General features: G+C 36.2%; 1 protein-coding gene across 1 annotated transcript in view; it reads left to right on the forward strand.

Annotated features, from left to right (window-relative positions):
- The first annotated feature begins 10,371 nt into the window (after nucleotides 1-10,371).
- The window catches only part of WDPCP (WD repeat containing planar cell polarity effector), a 100,759-nt gene continuing 90,016 nt past the window's right edge, over nucleotides 10,372-21,114 (forward strand). Inside the window, exons 1-5 of the mRNA XM_010283330.1 lie at nucleotides 10,372-10,435; nucleotides 12,206-12,250; nucleotides 13,217-13,267; nucleotides 15,772-15,842; nucleotides 16,093-16,152. Of these exons, the coding sequence (XP_010281632.1) occupies nucleotides 10,375-10,435; nucleotides 12,206-12,250; nucleotides 13,217-13,267; nucleotides 15,772-15,842; nucleotides 16,093-16,152 (288 nt within the window). The 5' untranslated portion in view covers nucleotides 10,372-10,374. The remainder of the gene's footprint in view (nucleotides 10,436-12,205; nucleotides 12,251-13,216; nucleotides 13,268-15,771; nucleotides 15,843-16,092; nucleotides 16,153-21,114) is intronic.

A 21,114-nucleotide genomic window follows, 5' to 3' on the forward strand; every position in this document is an offset into this window, starting at 1 on the left:
TGGGTCCCCTACATAGTCAGTGGAAAGAGATTCAGCCCATCAAATTTTTCTTTTATGCACATGTTCTTCGACAACATTTAACCACCGTGGTAGCCAACACTGTCATGTGGACGTCTGTCTTACAGACAGCAGTCTGGCAACCAGGACAAAAGGCAAGATTACCTTCATTCTTGATCAGCAAATTCAGAAAGACCCCATCCCATTTGGCCACATTCAGATCGGTATCACTGGCAAGAGACAGGAACATTTAAAAGAGAAGCTCATGTAGTGAGTAAACTGGTGAATTAGATGAGCATCTCAAGTTAATTCTGTTTGGCAGGAAGAGTTTCTATTGGTTTTGGTAACTGGATTGCTTAAATCATCATTTTTGTTGTAAAAAATACTCAGTTTTGGCTTGATCTTTCTCCTCTCCTTGTCTCTTCTCACCCCCCTGCCCCAATTCGTTGTTTGTCTCATATTGTGGACTGGACCTATTTTGTTTACATTTTTTTATAAGGTAGATTTCTGAAACTAGCTGTACTTATCGACTAAATATTTTACTCTCCTAAGAGCAGTAGAGTAGTTTGTAGTTCAATATTAAAATCTGTGTACATTTTGTTTTCTATATGACCCTACTACTCAACACTCAAATGTGATTATGAAAATGTTTAAACAAATGCATTTTTTTCTTCAAGGTTGTTTTCCCTAGTGCATATCTGCATAATTAGAGCATAACATAAACTATACTGTGGCATTATAATCAGGAATTAATTATTGTAACATGAAATTTTAATTTTTTGTCTTTCCTAACTGCAAAGGTGAGTATGGCTTAAAATTGAAAAAATATTAGTCCTTTTCATAGAAACCTGTTTGAAGATCATAAAGGAGTACAAAAGAAGAAAAGCTTTTTGTTTGTGTTTGCAATCAAATCTTTCTTAAAAGGAAGTCTGACACACAGGCATTGTAGGTTTTTTTAATATTACATTGAAGAAAGCAAGATACAAGTCTCACTGGATTAACTGGAATTCAAGTATAGCAGAAAAAAACCCATATTTAAAAATAAATGCTCACAAGCAAGAAGCTCAATGAGCCTTGCAAATGGCTATTCAAAGGTGATTTTCAAATATTAGTGAAGTTTAATTCATTGCTTGCCTAATTTGTTGCCTGCATCAAAACAAAACAGAAGACATTAGGTCAACATAAAGAAGCTACAGAATGGTTTGCCATTTAAATAATTTTCAGTAGAGGAGTACCAAAAAATATATTTAAAGATGTTGTAAGTCTAAAAATAATCAATCTGTTTGTTCTAGTAAATTTAATCAGCTCATACAATGTAGTCAGAAATACATTTCTGTTTTTAAAGACAGCTTGTGAACTTGCAAGATTTGTCAATCAGATCAATGTGTTTCACAACATGCTTTTGAAAATTCTTTTAAAAAGTACTCAGTTAACGTGCATAGTATAAAATGTTAAAGGCAAGAGCTGTGTGGTTCAGTGAGAAATGTGTCGGTCAGGTACATAAAAGGAAAATTAAATAGATGTTCATGCTATATTTTCAGTGCTGCACTTAAAAATTAACTGACATTCTTACAGATCTGGTTAGTAGTTTGATCTCTAAATCTGAAATACTGCATAAAAATGTAGAAAAACCTTATTTGTTTAGATGCAAGTATAGTTAAAATTCAGATTGAACTATGGTTAACTCATTGCTTTGGACTTAACTATTGTTCTGATCACTGTTTATTTAATAGTAGCAGCCCATGCTGCAAGGCCAGTTGATGAACTAAAATGCTTATGCATAGAGGCGTAAGTGGAAAGAAACAATTCAGATCTGTTGCTGTCAGTAGCACTGCTGTAAACCCATACATTTACATAATTAATTTCCAGTGTGAACTGGTGGTGTTCTCAGTTTAAAGACCTGCTGATATAAACCTCCTTCCTTGCAAACAGGAGTTGCAACGATGGTAGGGCAATGGAGCAAGGACTTTTCCTGTACTTCAGTAATTCACAGGTTTTTTCACCTTTTGATGCTCATTTCTGCTTAGCTTAAAAAAGAGAGATTTTTTTGGCTGATGGTAAGAAATCACTGCTATGAAATTTTATGACCTACTGACCTTTAGTATTGAAAAAATGGTTTACTTACAACAACAATCACTATCTAAAAGAATAGTGTAAAACAGTTTGACATTTAGTAATTACCTTATGTCATGTGTCAGCACTGGATATCTGTAGTTTGGATCACTTATCTACTATCTGGTTTATATAAAGGCCTTCAGGGTCTTTATCAAAATGTGTATATGAACTTTTCAGTCTGTGAAGTAAAAACCCAGGTCAATTATATCTATTTTCTTTGACCTTCTTAACTTTCACACCCACTCTGCCCGAGAGTTGTTACAGATTGTAATACTTGCCTGCAGTATCAATTGGAGAATGATTCTTAGCTTCATTAATGTTGTCAGAGGTGTGGCTGATACATAAACTAAGTACCTTCTTGACAAATGGCATTACCTCCCTCAAATTCATTCCGGTTCACTGTTGTTAATCTTCTTATCTGCTCAGTTAATCAACAGAGTGTACCAATAATACCTATTGGAAGTGTGTTTCTGAAGGTAGGAGAGACAGTAGTGTGGTTTGGGCAGTAGGCAAGAAATTGGTTCTGATCCTGTCATCATCTTGGGTGGCAACTCAAGACAACTCAAACTTGTGCCTTGGTTTTGACACAAGAACAAGCAATTAGGTGGCAACAAGTTATCCCCCCCATAGATTTCCTGTAGTATTTCTGCATGTGTCCTTGAACTTCAGCACCCTCGACCTAGTAGATAGAGTTTTAGTTTAGAGCTCAGAGGATGAACTGGGCAGCTGTCTCTCAGCCAGCAATCCACATCCTGAACAATGGCCTGCAAGGCTTTTTGCCCACATATAACTAATCTATTTTAAAATAATGATATCTCAAACACTGGTGCTTAATATAATATAAACTAAGTCTGGCAGCAGTTTTCTATGGTTACTGCTTAATGACATGATCCTACTATAAGCTTTGCCATGATGGTAAAGGAACCCATCGCTGCAGAACCAGTTGCAAGATCAGGGCCTCAGCATTCTGAATGCAGTGAAAATAGTTGAGTACAAATGTATTAAGCACAAGATAATTGCTCAAGAAGTAATGTTAATTGATATCAACTGGAGATAAAATGTTTGTTCTGTTCAACAGCATTTACAGAATTTCAGTTTACTTAGTATGTGTCAAATAATCTTAATGTTCTTAAGGAGCTATATGTAAATTTTACAGTTAAATATGTAAATATCTGCAAGTACGAAAACTCGGTAAATATAACTGTCATTGCAAAAAAAGAGGATTCTTTTCAGACTCACAAAACACTAAAACAAACTTTACAAAAATTAATTCAATGGAGCATGATACAACTTCACAGCATATGGGAATAAATTTACAATGTATAATTTTCTTGCCAGAATTCTTGAGTTATCAGATAATGTATTTCCTTTCAATGATTATTCTGCAAGCCATATTTAGGCCTTTCTTACAATAGAAGCTTCACTGTGTATTTCAATACAGAGTGCTCTTGTGTGTTATTCACCCATCTACAAAATAGTTTTCCTATGTAGATTGGGGAAGTTAGAATAAGGAAAAGAATTTGCTTCATTCATATGTTTGGCAAAAATATTCTGAGTCTATGAAGTCTGAAGAGAAAGAAGGTAGCACTGAAGTGAAAGAAAGTAGCAACAGTAAATATTTGCCTAAAATAGTTACTGTTGCTGTATTTATTAGCCTAGAACTTAAGATTTATGATAATTGAACACTTGTTATTTGTGTTAGCTGAACATATTCTTAAATCAATATCATAATATGAATTATTATGCACTGAGTAGATTTATAAGAGCATGCCTGTATTTCTACTTCTTAAAATCAGAGCTTGGTCTTACGGACAGGGGCTCTGATTTTCATTTATACTACAAAATCTGCACTTCTTTTCTCAGTGGAAAAGGGATTTAAAGGAGAAGTAAATAAGTAAGAGAATAAAGCCCATTGCACTACTTAAAGATAACAAAGATCGCAGGCAAGGAGTTTCAGTCCCAGGAGTAGTAGTTGTGAGGAGGGGCTGACCTAGGCTCAGAAAAAGTAGCTGAGGGGAGGAAGGGTTTGAGTTCAACAAGCATCTAAGAAAAAGGGAAGAAGAAGAAAAAGAAGATGAGGCCAAGCCTACTTATATTGCACTGGCATACTGCAGTGATGATCTGGGATCAGAGGGGAGTTGGTGAGATACCAGTGCACCAGCTGCAAGAGGTCTAGTCATGGGGGCCAGCAGAGCAGAAAGAAAGGGGACTACCAAAGCCAGCTTACAGTTGCCATTACAGAATAATTAGTAACCCATTTGATACAAATTTTATCAGGTCAGTCTTTTGCTTTATGTAGCCACAGCATTTTTCATCTGATCTTGCATGACAGAACAGCATTCACTGTTGTGGTTAACCACGGTCTCAGTGTAAATGGGACTCTGACCCTGACTGCAATTTATTATGCACTGCAGAGCTTCTATTTATGAATCTCTGCATCTCAGACTTTGCCAGTGCAAAGTGAAACATTAATACTAGAACCTCTACTTATCAGAAAATTAAGTTAAATTTCCACAATTAAATGAATGAAATGTTTAAGAATGAAGTGAGAATAGCTTATTTTCTGCATAGGTGACAGAACTGCTAACCTGGGCAATCCAAAGAAAGGATTTCACAATGGGAGGGTAGATCAGAATGCCATCTTTGCACTCGTTTAACTTCTAACCAAATTAAAGCTATGCCATTCTGCGCTATTAGTAAAATGTCTTAATTGTGAAATTTAAAAGTGTTGAGGCTAAAAATTCAGAGCTGATCTTACCAATGGACCCTGTGAGCCAAGGCCTTAAAACCTGATCAGACTCCTGTAGTCACTAGATTTCTACACAGGAGCAAGAAACTGTTCACACATACCCATTCGCACGACTTGCTCTAAACATTTTGGGCCATTGTCACAAAGGAGAAGTAGCCTGCTTACTCTCTTGTATCCATTAGTGAGAAACAAGTATGTTTGGCAATGTCTGTATGGCAATTCGTTCACCACGCAACAGAACTAAAGAATTTCCAATGATCTCCCACTGCCCAGCTGACGTGTGCTTTGTGCTTGTCTCTTATGCGGTAGTGGTATAGCCAATATATACAATACATGCTCTTCATGGTCCCCACATCTGCCCCCTTTCCCCCATCCCCTGCAGTCTCAGACCCCCTCTACTTTTCCTTACAACCTGCCACCCTTCCTTTCCCCTCTCCTGTCCAGTTCCTCCCAATGCCTGCAGGACTCATGGCTACCATGCCACCACTGTCTTCCATAGGCTGTGCACCCTTTGTTAGATCTTCCAGCTTGGCAAGAAAATCTACAGATTTCACCAAGAAAAGTGATTAGGGGCTGAGCTATCCCTATGTGTCCCTCAGTTCTGGTACTAAGACGATCTTCCCTCGTGCCCACCTGCAGATTTGCACAGCATTTGCAGGAATTACATATTTTTGAGAATTTTCTGAGAAAACAAATTGGAAGATTAGATTTAGCTTGATCAATGGATTAAAAAATTAAAACGGTTAGACTGACACACAGTCATCATTTTCTTAAGAAACCAAATTAAAACTATTAATATACATATATAAATTTAGCAGTTTCCTTTAATGGCTATGCTATTGACTTTTGCTGGAATAAATTGTAGATGTGAAGGAAGAATCTGGATTGTTTCTGCTTAATGCTAGAATACAGAATGAAGTTTTACACATTCTTGTGATTTTACTGACTTTATTTTTGCATGTGCTTATTGTACACCAAACAGGCTGTGGCTTCATACAGTTGTAAAAAGTGGGAACCTATCTTGTGAGATTGGGAGGATATGTTGCAATTATTACCTATGGGCACATGACTGAGCAAAAAGATTTTACTGGTTAAATGAATAACTACAGTAAATTTTAAGTTGATGTAGCTAAAAATAGATTTAAAAGGTAGCATGTTTAAAACTTCATTTTATATGCTTTACACAAAAAATGTTGTATCAACTCAAAGTGTACAGCAAGTAGCTACTAATCTAATATGCATAGTTTGATCTAAACTTTTATCTTACAGAGTCAAATACTATGTTTGTGAATCGTATCTGTGCTGCAGGGAGTTTCTCTCCTTGGTGAAGTAGAAAATGGTCATGAAGAGGAAGGAAAAACAGACAATGATTTCTGCTCCCAATATTATTATATCACGGAAACATAGAATAAATTGTAGGATGGCTTGATGACTTAACTTGTTTGTTGAACACTTAGTGTCTGAGTTCCACATCAGACATTAAGAATGAGCAGGAGCGATGCCACAGATAGGATGTTAGCATTGGAGGGGTGGAGGAAGGGAGGCAGAACTGAGATTGAGGGTAATCTCTTCTGGAATCTATAGCTAGAAGAGCTATTGTGTAATTAATCTGAAGTCAAATGAAAAAATACATACTTTTCTGAATTGGGAGTCCATTGTGGCTATTACGTTTTCAATTTTTCTGAAAAAAAATTAGACCTGTAGAACATGAAAGCAATCTGGAGTAGGAGAAAACAAAAGGGTGTCTTGTGCTGATTCTTATAAAATAATTCCTGGTATAGTATTTTTTGCCAAGAAAGTATGATACCATGTGAGTACTGAAAATAGATTCTGCAGCATTTTCTATTTGAGAATTTTGTCCTATAACATCTGCCCAAACCCACAGCTGAAGAACCTCATCCAGTACATGTACACATGTTATTGCAGTAGCTTTGTAACTTTACTGTGGCATAGGGGTTTCTGACTAGCTTTGTATTTTACCTTGTTCCTGCTCCTAGGGGTGTGTTCTAAACTACTGCAGTATTTTGGAGAGGATCCCCCTTGTTTATTGCTCTTTTGCTAGCAACACTGGATTTCTGGCAGTGGATTTCAGTGGAATAGGCAGATGGTCATCAAATGCTATACTAGAGCCTGGCAATTACAGCATTTGCTCTTAGAGGGTCACTTGGGATAGTGTTGTGACACTGAGCCATGCCTCTGGCATGTAAACTTCAAAGTTCAGATAGTCTGTTGTAGACAGCGTTTCCTATTTTCTAACTTGAGGTTGCTCCTAACGTGTTTTCAGAGGTCCATGTTCTTGGGATGCACTCACCTCGGGAGGCGCGCATTGCTTTTCACAAGCACACCACTCTCCCAGGTAACTGTACGGAAAGAGGAGAAATACAGTATCAGTGCCCTGACTCACTCATCCAGTGTATAGTTCCTAATTACTTGGTATGACAGCAGCTATACTGAAGGTGTCAGAATGGACCCTAGATATCACTTTCAGCATTTGTTGATGTTACAAGGTGGCCAGATGGTTATTTTCTGTATCAGTGGTTAAACAAAGATTTACTAAACTGAGGATTTTTTTTAAACAAAGCACTTCTAACACAGATGCTGGAGCAGGCTAACTATTGCAGAACATCTCCATTTGTCAGTAGGCTTTTGCAACCGCCAAAATATCCCTGCCTATTGTTTGTGGAGATATTGTGAAAGCAGAGAGTCGGTGTTGCGTGAGCCAGAAAAAGAACCAACTATTAAATTGAATTCAGTTTTACCTTAACAATAGGGTTATTTTATCCCATTTTTCCCAAATTCTGCTCAATTTTAAAGCAGGGGGGAAGAAGTCCTGAATGCTCAATGGGATGAATTTTTATATTTTTTCATACCTACCTCTTTGCAATAGCAGGGCCCAGCTCATGTAGTTAAAGAAATGTTATGAATTCTGAGAAGCACTTTTTAAAGACAGAAACATCCCTTTGTCATCATCATCCTCATCCCCATTGTGCTGGAATAAAATGATGTGGAAAATGTAGTTGCATAACGCTTGAAAGTTGGCCTGTATTCCTTCAAAAGGAACTACAAGAAAACATAATTCCTCTGAACAAAATATTCAGAGTTTACAATGCCATATTTTGTTACAGAAGCAAATTTTCTCTCTCTCTTATTTTTCTTATAAACTATAACTAAACTGAAGGTATTTCAGATTAGAATGTTGTTAGACTGAATCAGTATTTTTGGGGCTGACGGTCATTTTCACTGGCACAAAAGTAACCAGCATTCAAATACTTGGCTGGTTTGTGGGTGCTCAGAGTCCAAAGAAAGGGAGAAGCAAAAAGCTGATCTCAAGATTAGAATAATTGAAGAAATCTCTTTTACTTTTTTAGGCATATGGAGAATTTTGCTTCGGGTTATTGCTTAGGTGCAGAACTGAAATGCAGTTCTTGAGAAGTCTTTGGGTTTTTAACTTTTTTCTTACAGAGGTCCTTTTTTTCTCATTTTTGAGGGTAAATTTTTTAAAAGTACATGTCTTGGACAGTGAGTATTAGTGCTCATTTGCAAGCTTCCTTCTGTTTTTTGCCAAAGTTCCCTCCGTGTCCCTGACACTCAGTGAAAAAATAAGGACTTGAAAGTTTTCTCTGATCTGTCACTTTGGGAGGCCCACAGCAGCATTAAAATGTTGTGGGATAGCTTTATATTCAATAGGAGGACACAACTAAAAGGGCCCATGGAACCTACATACAAGAGCTTTGGAGTAATTTGGGGAATTTGTTAGATTATTTGTTGTGCCAAAGTCTGCTAGTCATGCCTTGTCTTCCGGGCAGATGTGCCTTCTCTCCAGCCGAACAGATCATCTGCCAATCAAAGGTTTGTGGGGTTTTTTTCAGTCAAACTGTGATAGGATTTTGAGAAGTTCACTCAATTTGATGGCTTCCTATTGGTGTGAGATTCTGATCCAGGATCTCTGGACCTTGGGGAATGCAAGTTTTGTTTCACTTGCTAAAGTAAGAAAGGAAAAGAAAAAGAAAAAGAGAAAACAAGTAAGAAAATTATAATGTATAATCTCCTTTTGCTGTAGCCCACATGGAAAATGAGGGCCTGCCCTCATCCATATTTATACCGAAAATGGTTCCCATGTTCAACAGACCACCATGCTAGTAATCTTCTTGCAATTTTTTTTTCCAAACCTCATTCTTGCCCAAGACAAGAGTATATTCCATTTACTAGATGTGTGTTGTGAGGTTTTATTTTTTGCACTTTTTTTGATAGAACTATGGGATTTAGTAAGCCAGCAAGACTTTTTGTACATTTGGGGATCAGTGTAAAGAAAATGCTATTTCCACTCAGTGCTATTTCAGTGGATCAAAACATAGATATTAGCTTGAGTGATAATTCCTCAAGGTCTCATACCTCTGCTGGGACTATGATAGCTTCCTTGATGCTACCTGAGATTCTTGCACATATTTTTCATCATAGCACTCTTGATGTAAAGATCTGATACTCTATGTGATAGGAATTATGCAATCATCTTGTAATTGGTTCATTATCTAGATGGCACTAATGGAAAGGAAATCAAGTGTCCACTTAAAAAAAGAAAAAAAGCTCAAGCACAGTACCATACCAACAGTGGTTCTTAAGTGTGCTGTATTTGTGTAAACTCCCCTTCTGAGTCCAGCTTTCAGTGGATTGTTGGGTTTAGTGAAAGAAGTGAAAGTAATTGGTCTGATGACGCACTTGTAACAACAGCACTGCAGGAAATTACTAGGGTTACTGTTGGTTGCTGTGTCCCAGAAGATTCCCAATGCTCCTTTGAAACACAACACATCCTCTTGTGTTGTATTCAGAATGGAATTCTGATGGATTGTTCAAAAAAACACAGCAAACTGTTTTTAACTGTAGTCAATGTACATAATATTTCAACTCATATTTTATATGCTTCACATCTGTTGTTTTGTCAGTTTTAATTGATTTAATGTAAGTGCTATTTTTTATTTAGAAAGACATAATTTCCTATATTTAACACTATAACTAATGTCTGCAAATATCATGTGTTCAAAACTGTTTCTTGACTGTATTGACACTTCAGTGTTTAAAAAATACACTACAGTGTTTAAAAAATTTGGCCTGAAAGTCAAATTCTCCTATCTAAGCCTGGTCTTCAGGTGGCTTCACTTTTGCCTATGTCAAGGTAATAACCATACGGTAAAAATAGATTACAATGTGTATAGGAGAAGCATCAAGCACAAAGTTATTTACTTTAGTGAAAGGAGCTGTAAATTTAAACAAATGTTGATTTGTCTATGTGTATAATAGACATATATACATTTCATATCCTATTCTTTCTCATGCATTATTCATTGTATTGTGTTTGAAAACTACAACTTACACATTACAAAGTGTCATTGGTGCTAGGTTCTTCTAGCACTTAATTTCCAAAATACTTGCAGTTTCACTGGTGAGAGAGGGTAATTAATTTGCTCATGAAGTTTCTTTCCCTCTTTTGATAGTGCTAAGGCTCCGTCTGCCACCAGATGTCTTTCTGCCTGACTGAGATGTTTCTGTGGTCTTTGAAGACTAACTTACATATTAGAGGTAACCTGTAACTAAAAAAAAAAACAATCAAAGCTCGTTGATGAATATTAAACTGATATAAAATTCCAAATACTCAAATGAAGTGTTTTTTATACTTAGGAGAAAGAAAAATTAGGCAGCCGTATGATGTTTGAACTTGGTCAGCTTCTTTGCTTATCTCATCATGGAAGTGGAGCATCCTTTCAAGTAAAAAAAATTATGATTATATTTAATTGGATGTGTTTTCCTTTTTAGGAAGCTATGCCCTACTTGACTGTAAGCTTTAGTTTAATGACTAGTTTGGGTGAATGAAGATCTACAGTCAAGTGATTTGCAGAGACATTGTGATTTGTACTTAACAAGAAAATAAAAATTACTGCATGTTCTGAGTATTTTGCGTGATTACTTGAAATTTTATAGTTACAAGGATATATTTATCTTACTAATTGATTGTTCCAGGAGACACATGACTAATTACTAGCCATGTAGAAATTACATTAATTCATCTTGCCATTAACTCATATTGCTAAAATATAATACTAAAAAAACACCCACTGGTATATAAGTGGACCATATAAAAATATTATTTATGACACTTCATGCCAATTGTAGTGTACATACTGTTGTTGAAATATTATTTTGAGTAGTATTGAATATTTAGTTGAATACAAATTAATATTTAGTTGAATGCAAATATTGACTCAATATGTCTTGGCACCCCATCTTTGTGTGAGAACTCTTCTATGACAACAGTAATGTAAAAAAAAAGTCAAAAGCTGTATTTAATAGAAGTTCTATGACAACAGTAATATAAAAAAAAAAGTCAAAAGCTGTATTTAATAGAAAAGTCTGATGGTTTAAGTAAACACATAGTTGTGATTTATTGTAATTAAAGGTGTACTGTGGCCTACAGTGCCTATTTTCCACCTTTGACCTTCTTGCTTCCCCTCTGTCCATTTATTCATTGCGTACAAACCTCATTCTAAAATTCTGAGGCAGAAGGGAGGACTGCTGTCTTCTTTTAAAAGCTGCCTGCCATTGCAGTGCCTTCCTACATTCCTCCCAGTAAAGAATTTCTCCCCATGGTATATCCCCATCCAAGTTTAGACAGACAGATGTGGTGTCAAACTCATTATTTTAGAACAATGCAACTTAAAGCCATACCTAGATCTACTTGGTGGAGCTTGCCATGACACACCTAAGTATTTACTGGTCAGCCACATCAGAAACTGGCTGGTGTGGCTTGCAGTCCCGCTGTACCTGAAACATCCAAATTTCTTTGCCATGGGAACCAGATAGACAATAATACCTATAGATAAAGAATACTGGATCCTTTGAAAGGGCAACTTTATACGTTCATGACTCTTAAAAATCCTATTGTCTTTAGCTCAGCTGTTCAGTCATCAGAAAACGTTTTAATTTACTCTAAGGTGCACTTTTCACCGTGATCCTTACCTTTCCTTGTGAAAGAACACAAAACATGCTATTTACGAAGGTGGTAAAAATAGCTTTGCATGTTGGCAGCTGGAAGAGAATCAACGTGTACATGAAGGAAATGTCAGCTCCAAATAAGGACCTGTCACATTCTCCTTCAGCTCTTGCTTGCTGGTTCTTGAAAGTCCTACTGGCATTCGGACTATATGCTGTAGTTTTTCCACTGTCGCTTGTATTGTGACACCTATTGCTCTGCTCCAGCTAGCAAAAATTGAGATGCTTAACTTTGCTTGCTAAGTTGTGTTTTATTTCCAGCGTCACATCCATAATTAAATATATTTATGTTCAATTGCATAGATGAAGATATTGGGATCCACCAATACTATGACAAGAAAGAACCAGGTAAAATATAAATAACTGTAACAAAAGCTAAACAAAAATTCCAGATGTTCAATCTACGGTGACACAGGCTATTCGCTCTGAAAAACACAACTTTGAATTTCTTGTTAATAGATGCCTCTGTATTCCTATAGAGGAAGGAAACACAGAAAGATATTTTCTCTCCCGAGTTACGTCAGAATATTTAAAAGCTTTTTCTTCTGCAGAAGGCAAAAAATTGGGAAAATATTTATGTAAAAACAACTTTTATGTCATTAAAAACCTTAGTGGGAGTTTATATGCTAAATTCTAATATTTTATGTTACATTTTATATTCTATACAGCCTTTTCACAGGCCACAGGATACCAGGGCACCGTACTAACATCACTGTAGGGGACGGTGCCGTCCAAAGCCGCTATGGTAGTTCGGTGTCTGCTGGAATCCCAGCAGAGGGCATTGTGAACGCGTGAGAGTGCCAGCTCTGGCTGCCTGCGTCCCTACCTGGTATCTGAAATGGCCATTTCAGAGTGAACAATCAATTTTCTTTATCTGATTAATCCTGTTAATCCTAGAAGTTTCACGATGGGCCAAAAGGTCTGTTCGGCTAGAGTTACTTCCTCTTTGCGGCCAGGTTAGAGCGGAGGCTTGTGTGGGCATCCCGCGGGCTGAGGTTCGTGGTTAATACGCTGCCTCCATGGCTCTGCTGACAGACTGACTCAGCTTCTCTTCTGGGTTCAGTTGCAGCTCACTTCACTATCTGATGAGATTGGAGGCTCAGTAATGCCAGCCCACCTGTTGGGCTGCATAAGCCTTTCTTTCACTGCAAATTTAAGATATCTGACTTACAAGGTGAAAACATTGGGGCTGTCTTAATTTTTTGTAAATTTCTGTGTCTTATCAAACTGCGTGAATCTTCTCTGCAATATTAATATTTGCTGACAGCAGTCGTAAGGATTATCATTCATCTTTTCATCCTTTCTTTCCTTTAGCATCACAGATGAAGCATGGTTACTTAGAAGAGAAGCAAAAGCTAGCAGAATGTAAGGATATTTTCTGAGTTTCTTGTTACAGTAAAACCAAGTTATTAATTTGGATTGATGGTGCCCCTGGAAAAGCATTAAAATAATCTCAGACTGCTTCCAATGTAACTTTCTGCACATGCCAAGACAGACAGTCACAGAACTACACAGCACAAAACAATTGAAAAGTTGTAATTACTCCTTTCTGGTATATTTGTAATCTGTTTTTTTTTTTTCTATGTCACTAAGCACGGTAGCGTGTACTGCTTCTCAAATCCATTGTCAAGAGGGATCACAAAAACAATCACAATCCAGATTTTTCCTTAAGAAATTTACTCAGCAGATAAGCAATAAACATTTTCCCAAGCAGCTCTTAATTGAAATACTGACTGCCTCAAAACTGAAAATTATAACTAAAATACTTTCAGCCGAAATCAAATTCCAGGTTAAAAATCAGCTGCCTTCATAGAACGCTTTTAGGTTTGAAACATGTACGCTGTTCCTGCATTATCTGGTTAAAAGCCGTTTCAGTTTATGCTATCACACAGCAGTACTGTGACAGTTTTATATTAGTACAACTTTTCTTTAGCTCAAGTTTTATAACTCCTGCATAGTTATTATTTCTCAGAGCATTCATTGATGTTCGAATATTTTTACATGACAACTCTGAAAAATCTAATTGATCTTTAGATTACTTCACAAAGTAATATGTATGCTGTAAGAATTGCCTTAACATTTTATCTTATAATAATGAAAATTCACGTGGAATTGTGCGCACGTTTGAAGGCAAAATGTGTTCCGGAAGGATAAGTTATTTGCAACACCATAAAGTGTGTTTTAGAGCAGGTTGAAGCCCCACTGGGGATGGGTATAAAGGTGCACGCAGCCATGTGGTAAATCTACACCCTCTGTGGAGGGTTGTGTGTCAGTCAGAATCAATACAGCTCTGTAAAGGTGGGGAGGTGAGGAAGGTTTGTAAGTAGGGAGGAGCATAATGGATTTACATCCCTTCTGCTCTGCATAGCATTATCTTACAGGCACTGCCTGTATGAAAAGAGAAGCAGGCCCAAATAAACTGTATTATACAGAAGCCCCAACTGTTATCTTTTATACGTGTGACCTGCAAAAGGAACATAGCTGCTGTTGTTGCTGCAAATACATTCTTGTTGTGCGGCCTAGGCACAAAGCACTGTATAGCACATTTCTAAGAGGAACGCTGGGTAACTTTATTCACAGCTGCTGATTTGTATATATAGTTTGGTATCTGTACAGGCAATTTCCCATTTTGCATATGTGGATAAATATTCTGGTATTTATGAAGGCACCCATTGAAAATGTGATCTTACATGCCTAATTAATATTATCATAACAGTTCCACCAACACTGGCTTCAGTCCAATAAAATACAAAGAGAAGTTGTATGTTGGTGTGCTCTTTTGTTGATATATGAAATCCTTCATTTTTTCACTCTATAGCTCTTCTATTGTAAGCTCCTTTTTGCAGGGAGGTTTAAACACAACTGTTAAGTCATTCAGTCTGGAAGTTGGCATACAAACTGACAGCTTGGAGCTCAAAACTTTTCATCAGGTTTCCTTTAAATAGGCTAGATTTTTTAAAAGACAATGTGTTCTAGTTTCTCATGATTTTTATTGTATACTTATGAACAGAAAACTGCTCACTTTTAAATGATGAAATTTCACAAGTTATTAGAGCCTGATTCTCAGCCATGAAACAAGCCAATTACTAGCAACTCCAGAGGAAGTTTTGCCTCCTGGTTTCAGGATTAATGTATTAGGCCAGAATTTTCATAATAGTTTGCTGAACATTAATAAATTTGTTAAAGGACTGTAGCAGTCATGCAGTTTCTTGTTTGCTTGACTTGGCAGATTCTTCAGACCAAATTTTCAAGAAAAAATCCTATAAATAACTATACTCCATAATTTAAGTTATGGTGTTCAGAATTACCTGTTAATACCTCTATATATGCATATATTCATGCATATATATTTTGCAGACACGTTAGTGCCTGCTTTTTTAAATTAGGCAGTGAAATGCTAGTTCAAAAGAATAGTATCTCTTTAGGATTTGATAACTTGAATGTGAGTTAACATACTGAATGTGAGATACTTTCTCATTGCAAGTGCTTAGCAGATGGGTAAGATATTACATCCTGAGAGCTTTGTACACAAAGTACACTTTGGTCAGTGTGGATATTTTATGCTAACTGTTCGTACGACAGAGCCTTTCAAAAGGCTATCATTTGACAATACAAACCAGTAGGAAACCATAGCCATTTACTTCCAATTATAGGTAAGTTTTATGTTTAAGGTAACTCCTAGAAAACTTAGTTTTCTGTTTACACAGAAGAGGAAGCTCAACTTGAAGATCCTTTTTTTTTGTGTATGAACGTATGTTTGTACACACACATGCATATATATGTGTGTGTATATATATGCATATATATAGTCACCTATATATACATATTTCTCTGTCCTCTTTTTTTTGTTTTTAACTTCTATTTGCTAGCTCGAGATTATCCTTGGATACTGAAAAACAAGCGACCAGACAAACTGCGAGATACGCTCAAGGAGGTAGAGGTATGTTTCAGAAAGTTTCAAGTACAGCAACATATAATCCGGTTTTCAAACCTCTTTCAACAGCTTTAATTTTCATAAAGATTCAACTCTCCCAGTGATGATAAATGTTCTTTTGTCTGGTGGGATGTTCTAAAACAGCTGCATCTTTGTGTGGCATGCTTCATCTATAAACTTGAAAATCAGAAGTATGTTAACTGATAGTGACGATATGTACTGCCGACTTCACTTTCTGTTTTCTGTTGTCCTTTAGGACTTAATGCAAAACAGTCAATGTGTGCTGAGCAAATGGAAGAACAAACATATCTGTCAGGTAAAATATTTTGACAAGCTCTTGCAATGTTCAGTCAGTGGAGCCGAACCAGCCATTCAGTGATTGATGCAATAGTGTTAAAATGTTAACTGACACAGAAAATCATTGGGGTTTTTTTAACTTATGAGCTCTTATTACCTAGATTGCGTTTATTTAAATTTGTAACCTGAAATAGATGCTACAAAACAAAAATCTGTTTTTTATCAATGTGAAAGATTACATTAAAAGGCCCTGATTCTGTGAGATTATTACTATTTGGGGAAACTGAAAGCATCCTGTATCTCAAAATAGCAGGCTAAAGAAGCAGTTAAAATATATTGGCAGGTCTGGAATCCATGTTATATTACATTGTTATATCTTAATTATTACATGTCTGTGGCAAATCTTTTTACTTTGTGCTTGTGTAATATGTGAGGGAAGCTATAACTCTAAACCAGCTAGATCATTAATCAAGTTATGGAACAAAAGATATTGTGACATGTGGCACACGTAGCTATGTTCTCAATCCACAGAAGTTCCACATATTGTATACATGAAATGCCTTTTCACATCCTCGTTAACACAGAACAGTAGGGTATGTGGGAGATCTGAACATGATACACACTCTAGCTCCTTAATCATGAGCTTGTTCTGAAAAACATATGTAATGAATTTTATAAGTTTCTGCAGTCTTTGTTGTTCATGAGGAATATGCATCACATTTGAAGCTGCCTTGGCATGGGGAATACTTGTAAATATTACTAATACTATTTCTAAAAGACAATTTGTGTTCTAACTTTTATGCTTTTTCAGATTTGTAATTTTTTTCTTCTAATTCAAGCAGTTCCAAATGTGTGTCAGCAGGATGAATATTAAATATTCAAACATTATACAGATGAAATTCCACAAATATCTGAGTAGCAAAATTTTTAAATACATGACATGCCAAATAGTATATAGTCTTTTTGTATCAATAATAAAGATATTATTGTCTAAGCTACATTTGACTGTCAGATCTTATCACTAGTAAATGTATGCCATTCACGTACAGATTACATAGTATAGGTTTGTGAAGGTTAATCTTCTAGAACTGATTTAAATATTAATTGTATGCTAATTTAGATGACTTTGTTGTTGTTGTTGTTGTTATTGTTCTGATTAGAAAAGGAATTTGGTTGAGAAATACTGAGTCAATTAGCCATGAACGTATTCATCTGCTTCCCAGTTTGCTGTCTCTTCATTTGCTTTCCCCATGCATTCTCCCTCTATCATTTTCCTTCCCCTCCCATTTATCTGCATCCACCCGCATTCCTCACCAACACATACTTGGGAACAGTGAACTTCTTGCCAAAATTTGATTGTCCTGCCTTTATAATATAACACCTTTGGTTGGCTAGCAATTCTATATAAAACTCTTTTTTTTGACTTAGCATCCTCTGAGTAGTTTCAGGCTTATGTAAACAAAAGGAAGAGACAAATACAATTTTACTTATTTCTTGTACAAGATGGGAAAGAAGACAGATGGATGTTTTTATCTTAGTATATTAGGGTCTGGCTTTATATTGAATTGCATCATGTCAAGGGGTAGCTTGAGAAACTGAGTATTTTTTTAGGGTTTTTTAGGTGGCTTGTATAGCCAGAGTATAAGTGATAATACAACTCATAATATATCCAGTGTTAAATTTCTAGATAAAAATCATAGTCATTTCTCTGTCCTTAAATTCTGGTTTTGGTTTCTCAATCACAAAAAAATTGCTTTTTATATAATAATGGCTGATAATTGAAATCTCCAACAGGGTTTAGAATGTTCTGCCAAAACAATTGTGTTATTCCACTTTCTGTCTTCCTGAAAATATAAGCTCTCCAACAAATGAAAATAAAACAGAGAAAAATGAATAAATTGGGAGAGTCTAGAACAGAAAAGCTGTCTTCTGTCAATTTTTATGTCAAATGGTTTGTTTTTCTGCTGCTCATCTGTTTTTGAGCATTTTGCAGGAATATCTGGACTCTCCCTTTTTGATACAAATGTTCTGAAGCTTCTGGAAAAGATGTTGTACATTTATTTTTTAGTTTTAAGTAGGAGATTGATTAACTGTTTCAGCAGAAATTGCTTATCACATAACGATGTTATCTATGTCATACCACTACTGTATTCATATGCTATTTTGGATGGATACCAGAGCAGCTGCCAGTGGAAAAAGAAGACTCCATGTTTGCATTAACTTTCAAATGTAACAGAAAGCAACATGTCAGACAAACAGCATGGGGAGCATGTGGTGAATTACCCTGACTGTCATAATTTCACTAATTTGGGCTAAACCTGAGTACATGGTTTAATTATAGTATCTTTTTTTTTAGCTCTTTGTTTATTAGTAGCAATACAATGTCAAACATTCATTTATAGAAATTAAAATATTTAACTCCACAGCCATTACATTTTTCAATAAATGTTCTATGCATTTGGATGTTCCATATCTGTTGTTGAACCAGGAAGAGTGCCCTTTGTGCTGTACTAACAATATGCTATCCAAAAACTCAATGGCTGTTGAACTTTAGCAAGACAGAACAAATGGGAAAAAACCTGAAAGGTGATACAATGATAACAAGACTATCATTTAAAAGAGTAGTATGATTCTCCTCAGATTTTGTGGGATAAAAAAAAAGCACAGGACTGCTGCTAGTGTGCATTCTGGAACCTAAACATTACTATTCCTAATCCCTCACTGCTTCCTCCGGCACTTCCAGCTTCTAACTAGCCCACAGGCAAAAATTGGGGGCTATAAATTTAAACATGCATCTGCTAAAAGATAAGTGTTCTGTCATGTTAACCATTTGTGCGCAAATGACAAATTAGATTTCATGCATAGGCCTCAATGGAAAATCTAGGTAGTTTGCATGCAGACTATCTTTGTCCATTAGAAGTGTCATAATTTACTTCCTTGTCCACTGCCAAAAAAAAATCCATTGACTTTTATTTTTGCAGTCCTAAGTATACGTTCTAGTACTGCTTAGAGCTTCTGAAATAGATGATGTGCCAGTTCATCTAAACATAACCTAAGACTGTACAGGAATTTTCGTCAAGGAGCTTGCTCTCTTATTTAAAAGAGCTTAGCTGGAGCCCTAAAGGACTGAGGTCTTTCCTTTAGCTCTGTTCCTACTCTTCCAATAGGAGCTGAATGCACACCATTTCTGTATGGTACTTCTGAACCTCAACTTTGATGACCTGTGATGAGTTGCTGAAACAATCCTGTAATCTTCAGTTAGTGGATGTCAAAGGAAAATAAATAGGCCATAAAAGAAGGATGATAGAAAAAAAGACAGGAAGTCTTTACAATAAGATGCCACTGTGTTGTTTATAGTTAAATAAACTATTTACTCCTTGGCTTTCCCTGCTGAGGAGTAATAATCTAAGGAATTAATTTATCAATATTGTTGAGTTTACTCAGCTCTGGCTGCTTCCCTTCCTCTTGGTCTCCTTCTCTAATTCTTGGGAATGCTTTTAAGTTTTGTCACAAAATAATCAATCCTATGAAATAATGCCATTGGTTCAGGTTTGGTTTTACAATATAACGTAGTAAAAATTAATGCGATCTAGCTGAAACAGTTGATTTCTAACTCTTTTTTAGTTTTACATTTGCATTACGATGTAGAATCAAACACATGCCAACACTGAATTATTTTGTTGAAGAAAAGCCAAGCACTAGCTACAAATTGTATGTTACCTGCTAATGAAAAAGATGTATATATTCTTTGTTAAATTACTTTGATTTAACTTGATTTGTCTTGCAATTTACATATGTATATAAATGGTTCTATGTTACCATCATCGACATACTTAAAACTGGATTCTGAACTGAGATACACAGCAATATTTGCTGACATGGCTTGTTATATCAGCTACACTGCCCATAAGCAAACTGATTTAGCAAGATTTGTGGTGACATACAGTAGCACATCTGATATAAAAATCAAGACATTCTGGCTAGAATACATGAGAAGCTAGTACCCATCACCAGTTACTAAGAGGAACACTGCCCTCGTATTAAATTTTTTTGGTTGCTTTTGATCGCAGCCGTTAATGTGTTGTGTGGTTTTAAAGATTTGGAGCTAGAAGTACAAATACATTGATTATTGTGAAACAGTAACGTGTAACAACAATAACTTCATCTGTAATAAGGCATGCAACAGAGTAATTACAGTAGGGTGGCTAAGAAAGCAATCTGGAATGAAGAGGTGGGGAAAAACCCTGGGAACCTGCTTGAACAAGAAATGCTTTGCAATTCTCTTCTCCTTTTGCATATTCCTTTGTTGGTTGGGCTCTGTAAGGGAAAACAGTTTGCAGCAATATTTTTTACAGGCATATTTTCCTTCTCTTCCAATTTTAATCAGATAGAAGCAAATCCTGGCTTTGCTCTGCAGGTATCTTTTTAGGTAGAAGGGCTGATAAGCAGCTACGCTGCATGAAAGAGGAGTCAAGGGCTAAGGCTTCCAAGGATAAAGGAATCCACTTAAGTACATGTTTAAGTTCTACTGAAGTCCATAAGTCACAAGCTTGTACTTAAGTCCTTTGCTTAATAAAAAATAACTGAAACACATATTGGAGCACTTTGCTATTGGGAAAGGGAAGGGATAAGTCTTCCCCCCGATATCCTCTGCTCCTTCTTACGCTTTTCTTGATCATTGGAGAACCATGTTTGTCACACTTCTATCAAAGTCTTCACATTTAACTCCTCAGTAACACAGAAATTGTGGCCCTTCCTTCCCAGCATGTAGAATGACTAGATGCCCACACATTTTACTCAGACTATGTTCAAGTACGAAGGCTATGCCTATTCTTCCAATAGTTATGAAGTCATGCTTTCATATTTTGTTTAGGAACACCTTGGGATGGTTAAAGCTGTAGAGGTGACTCTTCTGATTTCTCTTTTTCACATTACAGTACTTGTCTGAAAAATTTGTGATGTGTTTCATTATTGTGAGCCT

This window comes from Phaethon lepturus, unplaced genomic scaffold, assembly GCF_000687285.1.
Source record: "Phaethon lepturus isolate BGI_N335 unplaced genomic scaffold, ASM68728v1 scaffold19733, whole genome shotgun sequence".
NCBI lineage: Eukaryota > Metazoa > Chordata > Aves > Phaethontiformes > Phaethontidae > Phaethon > Phaethon lepturus.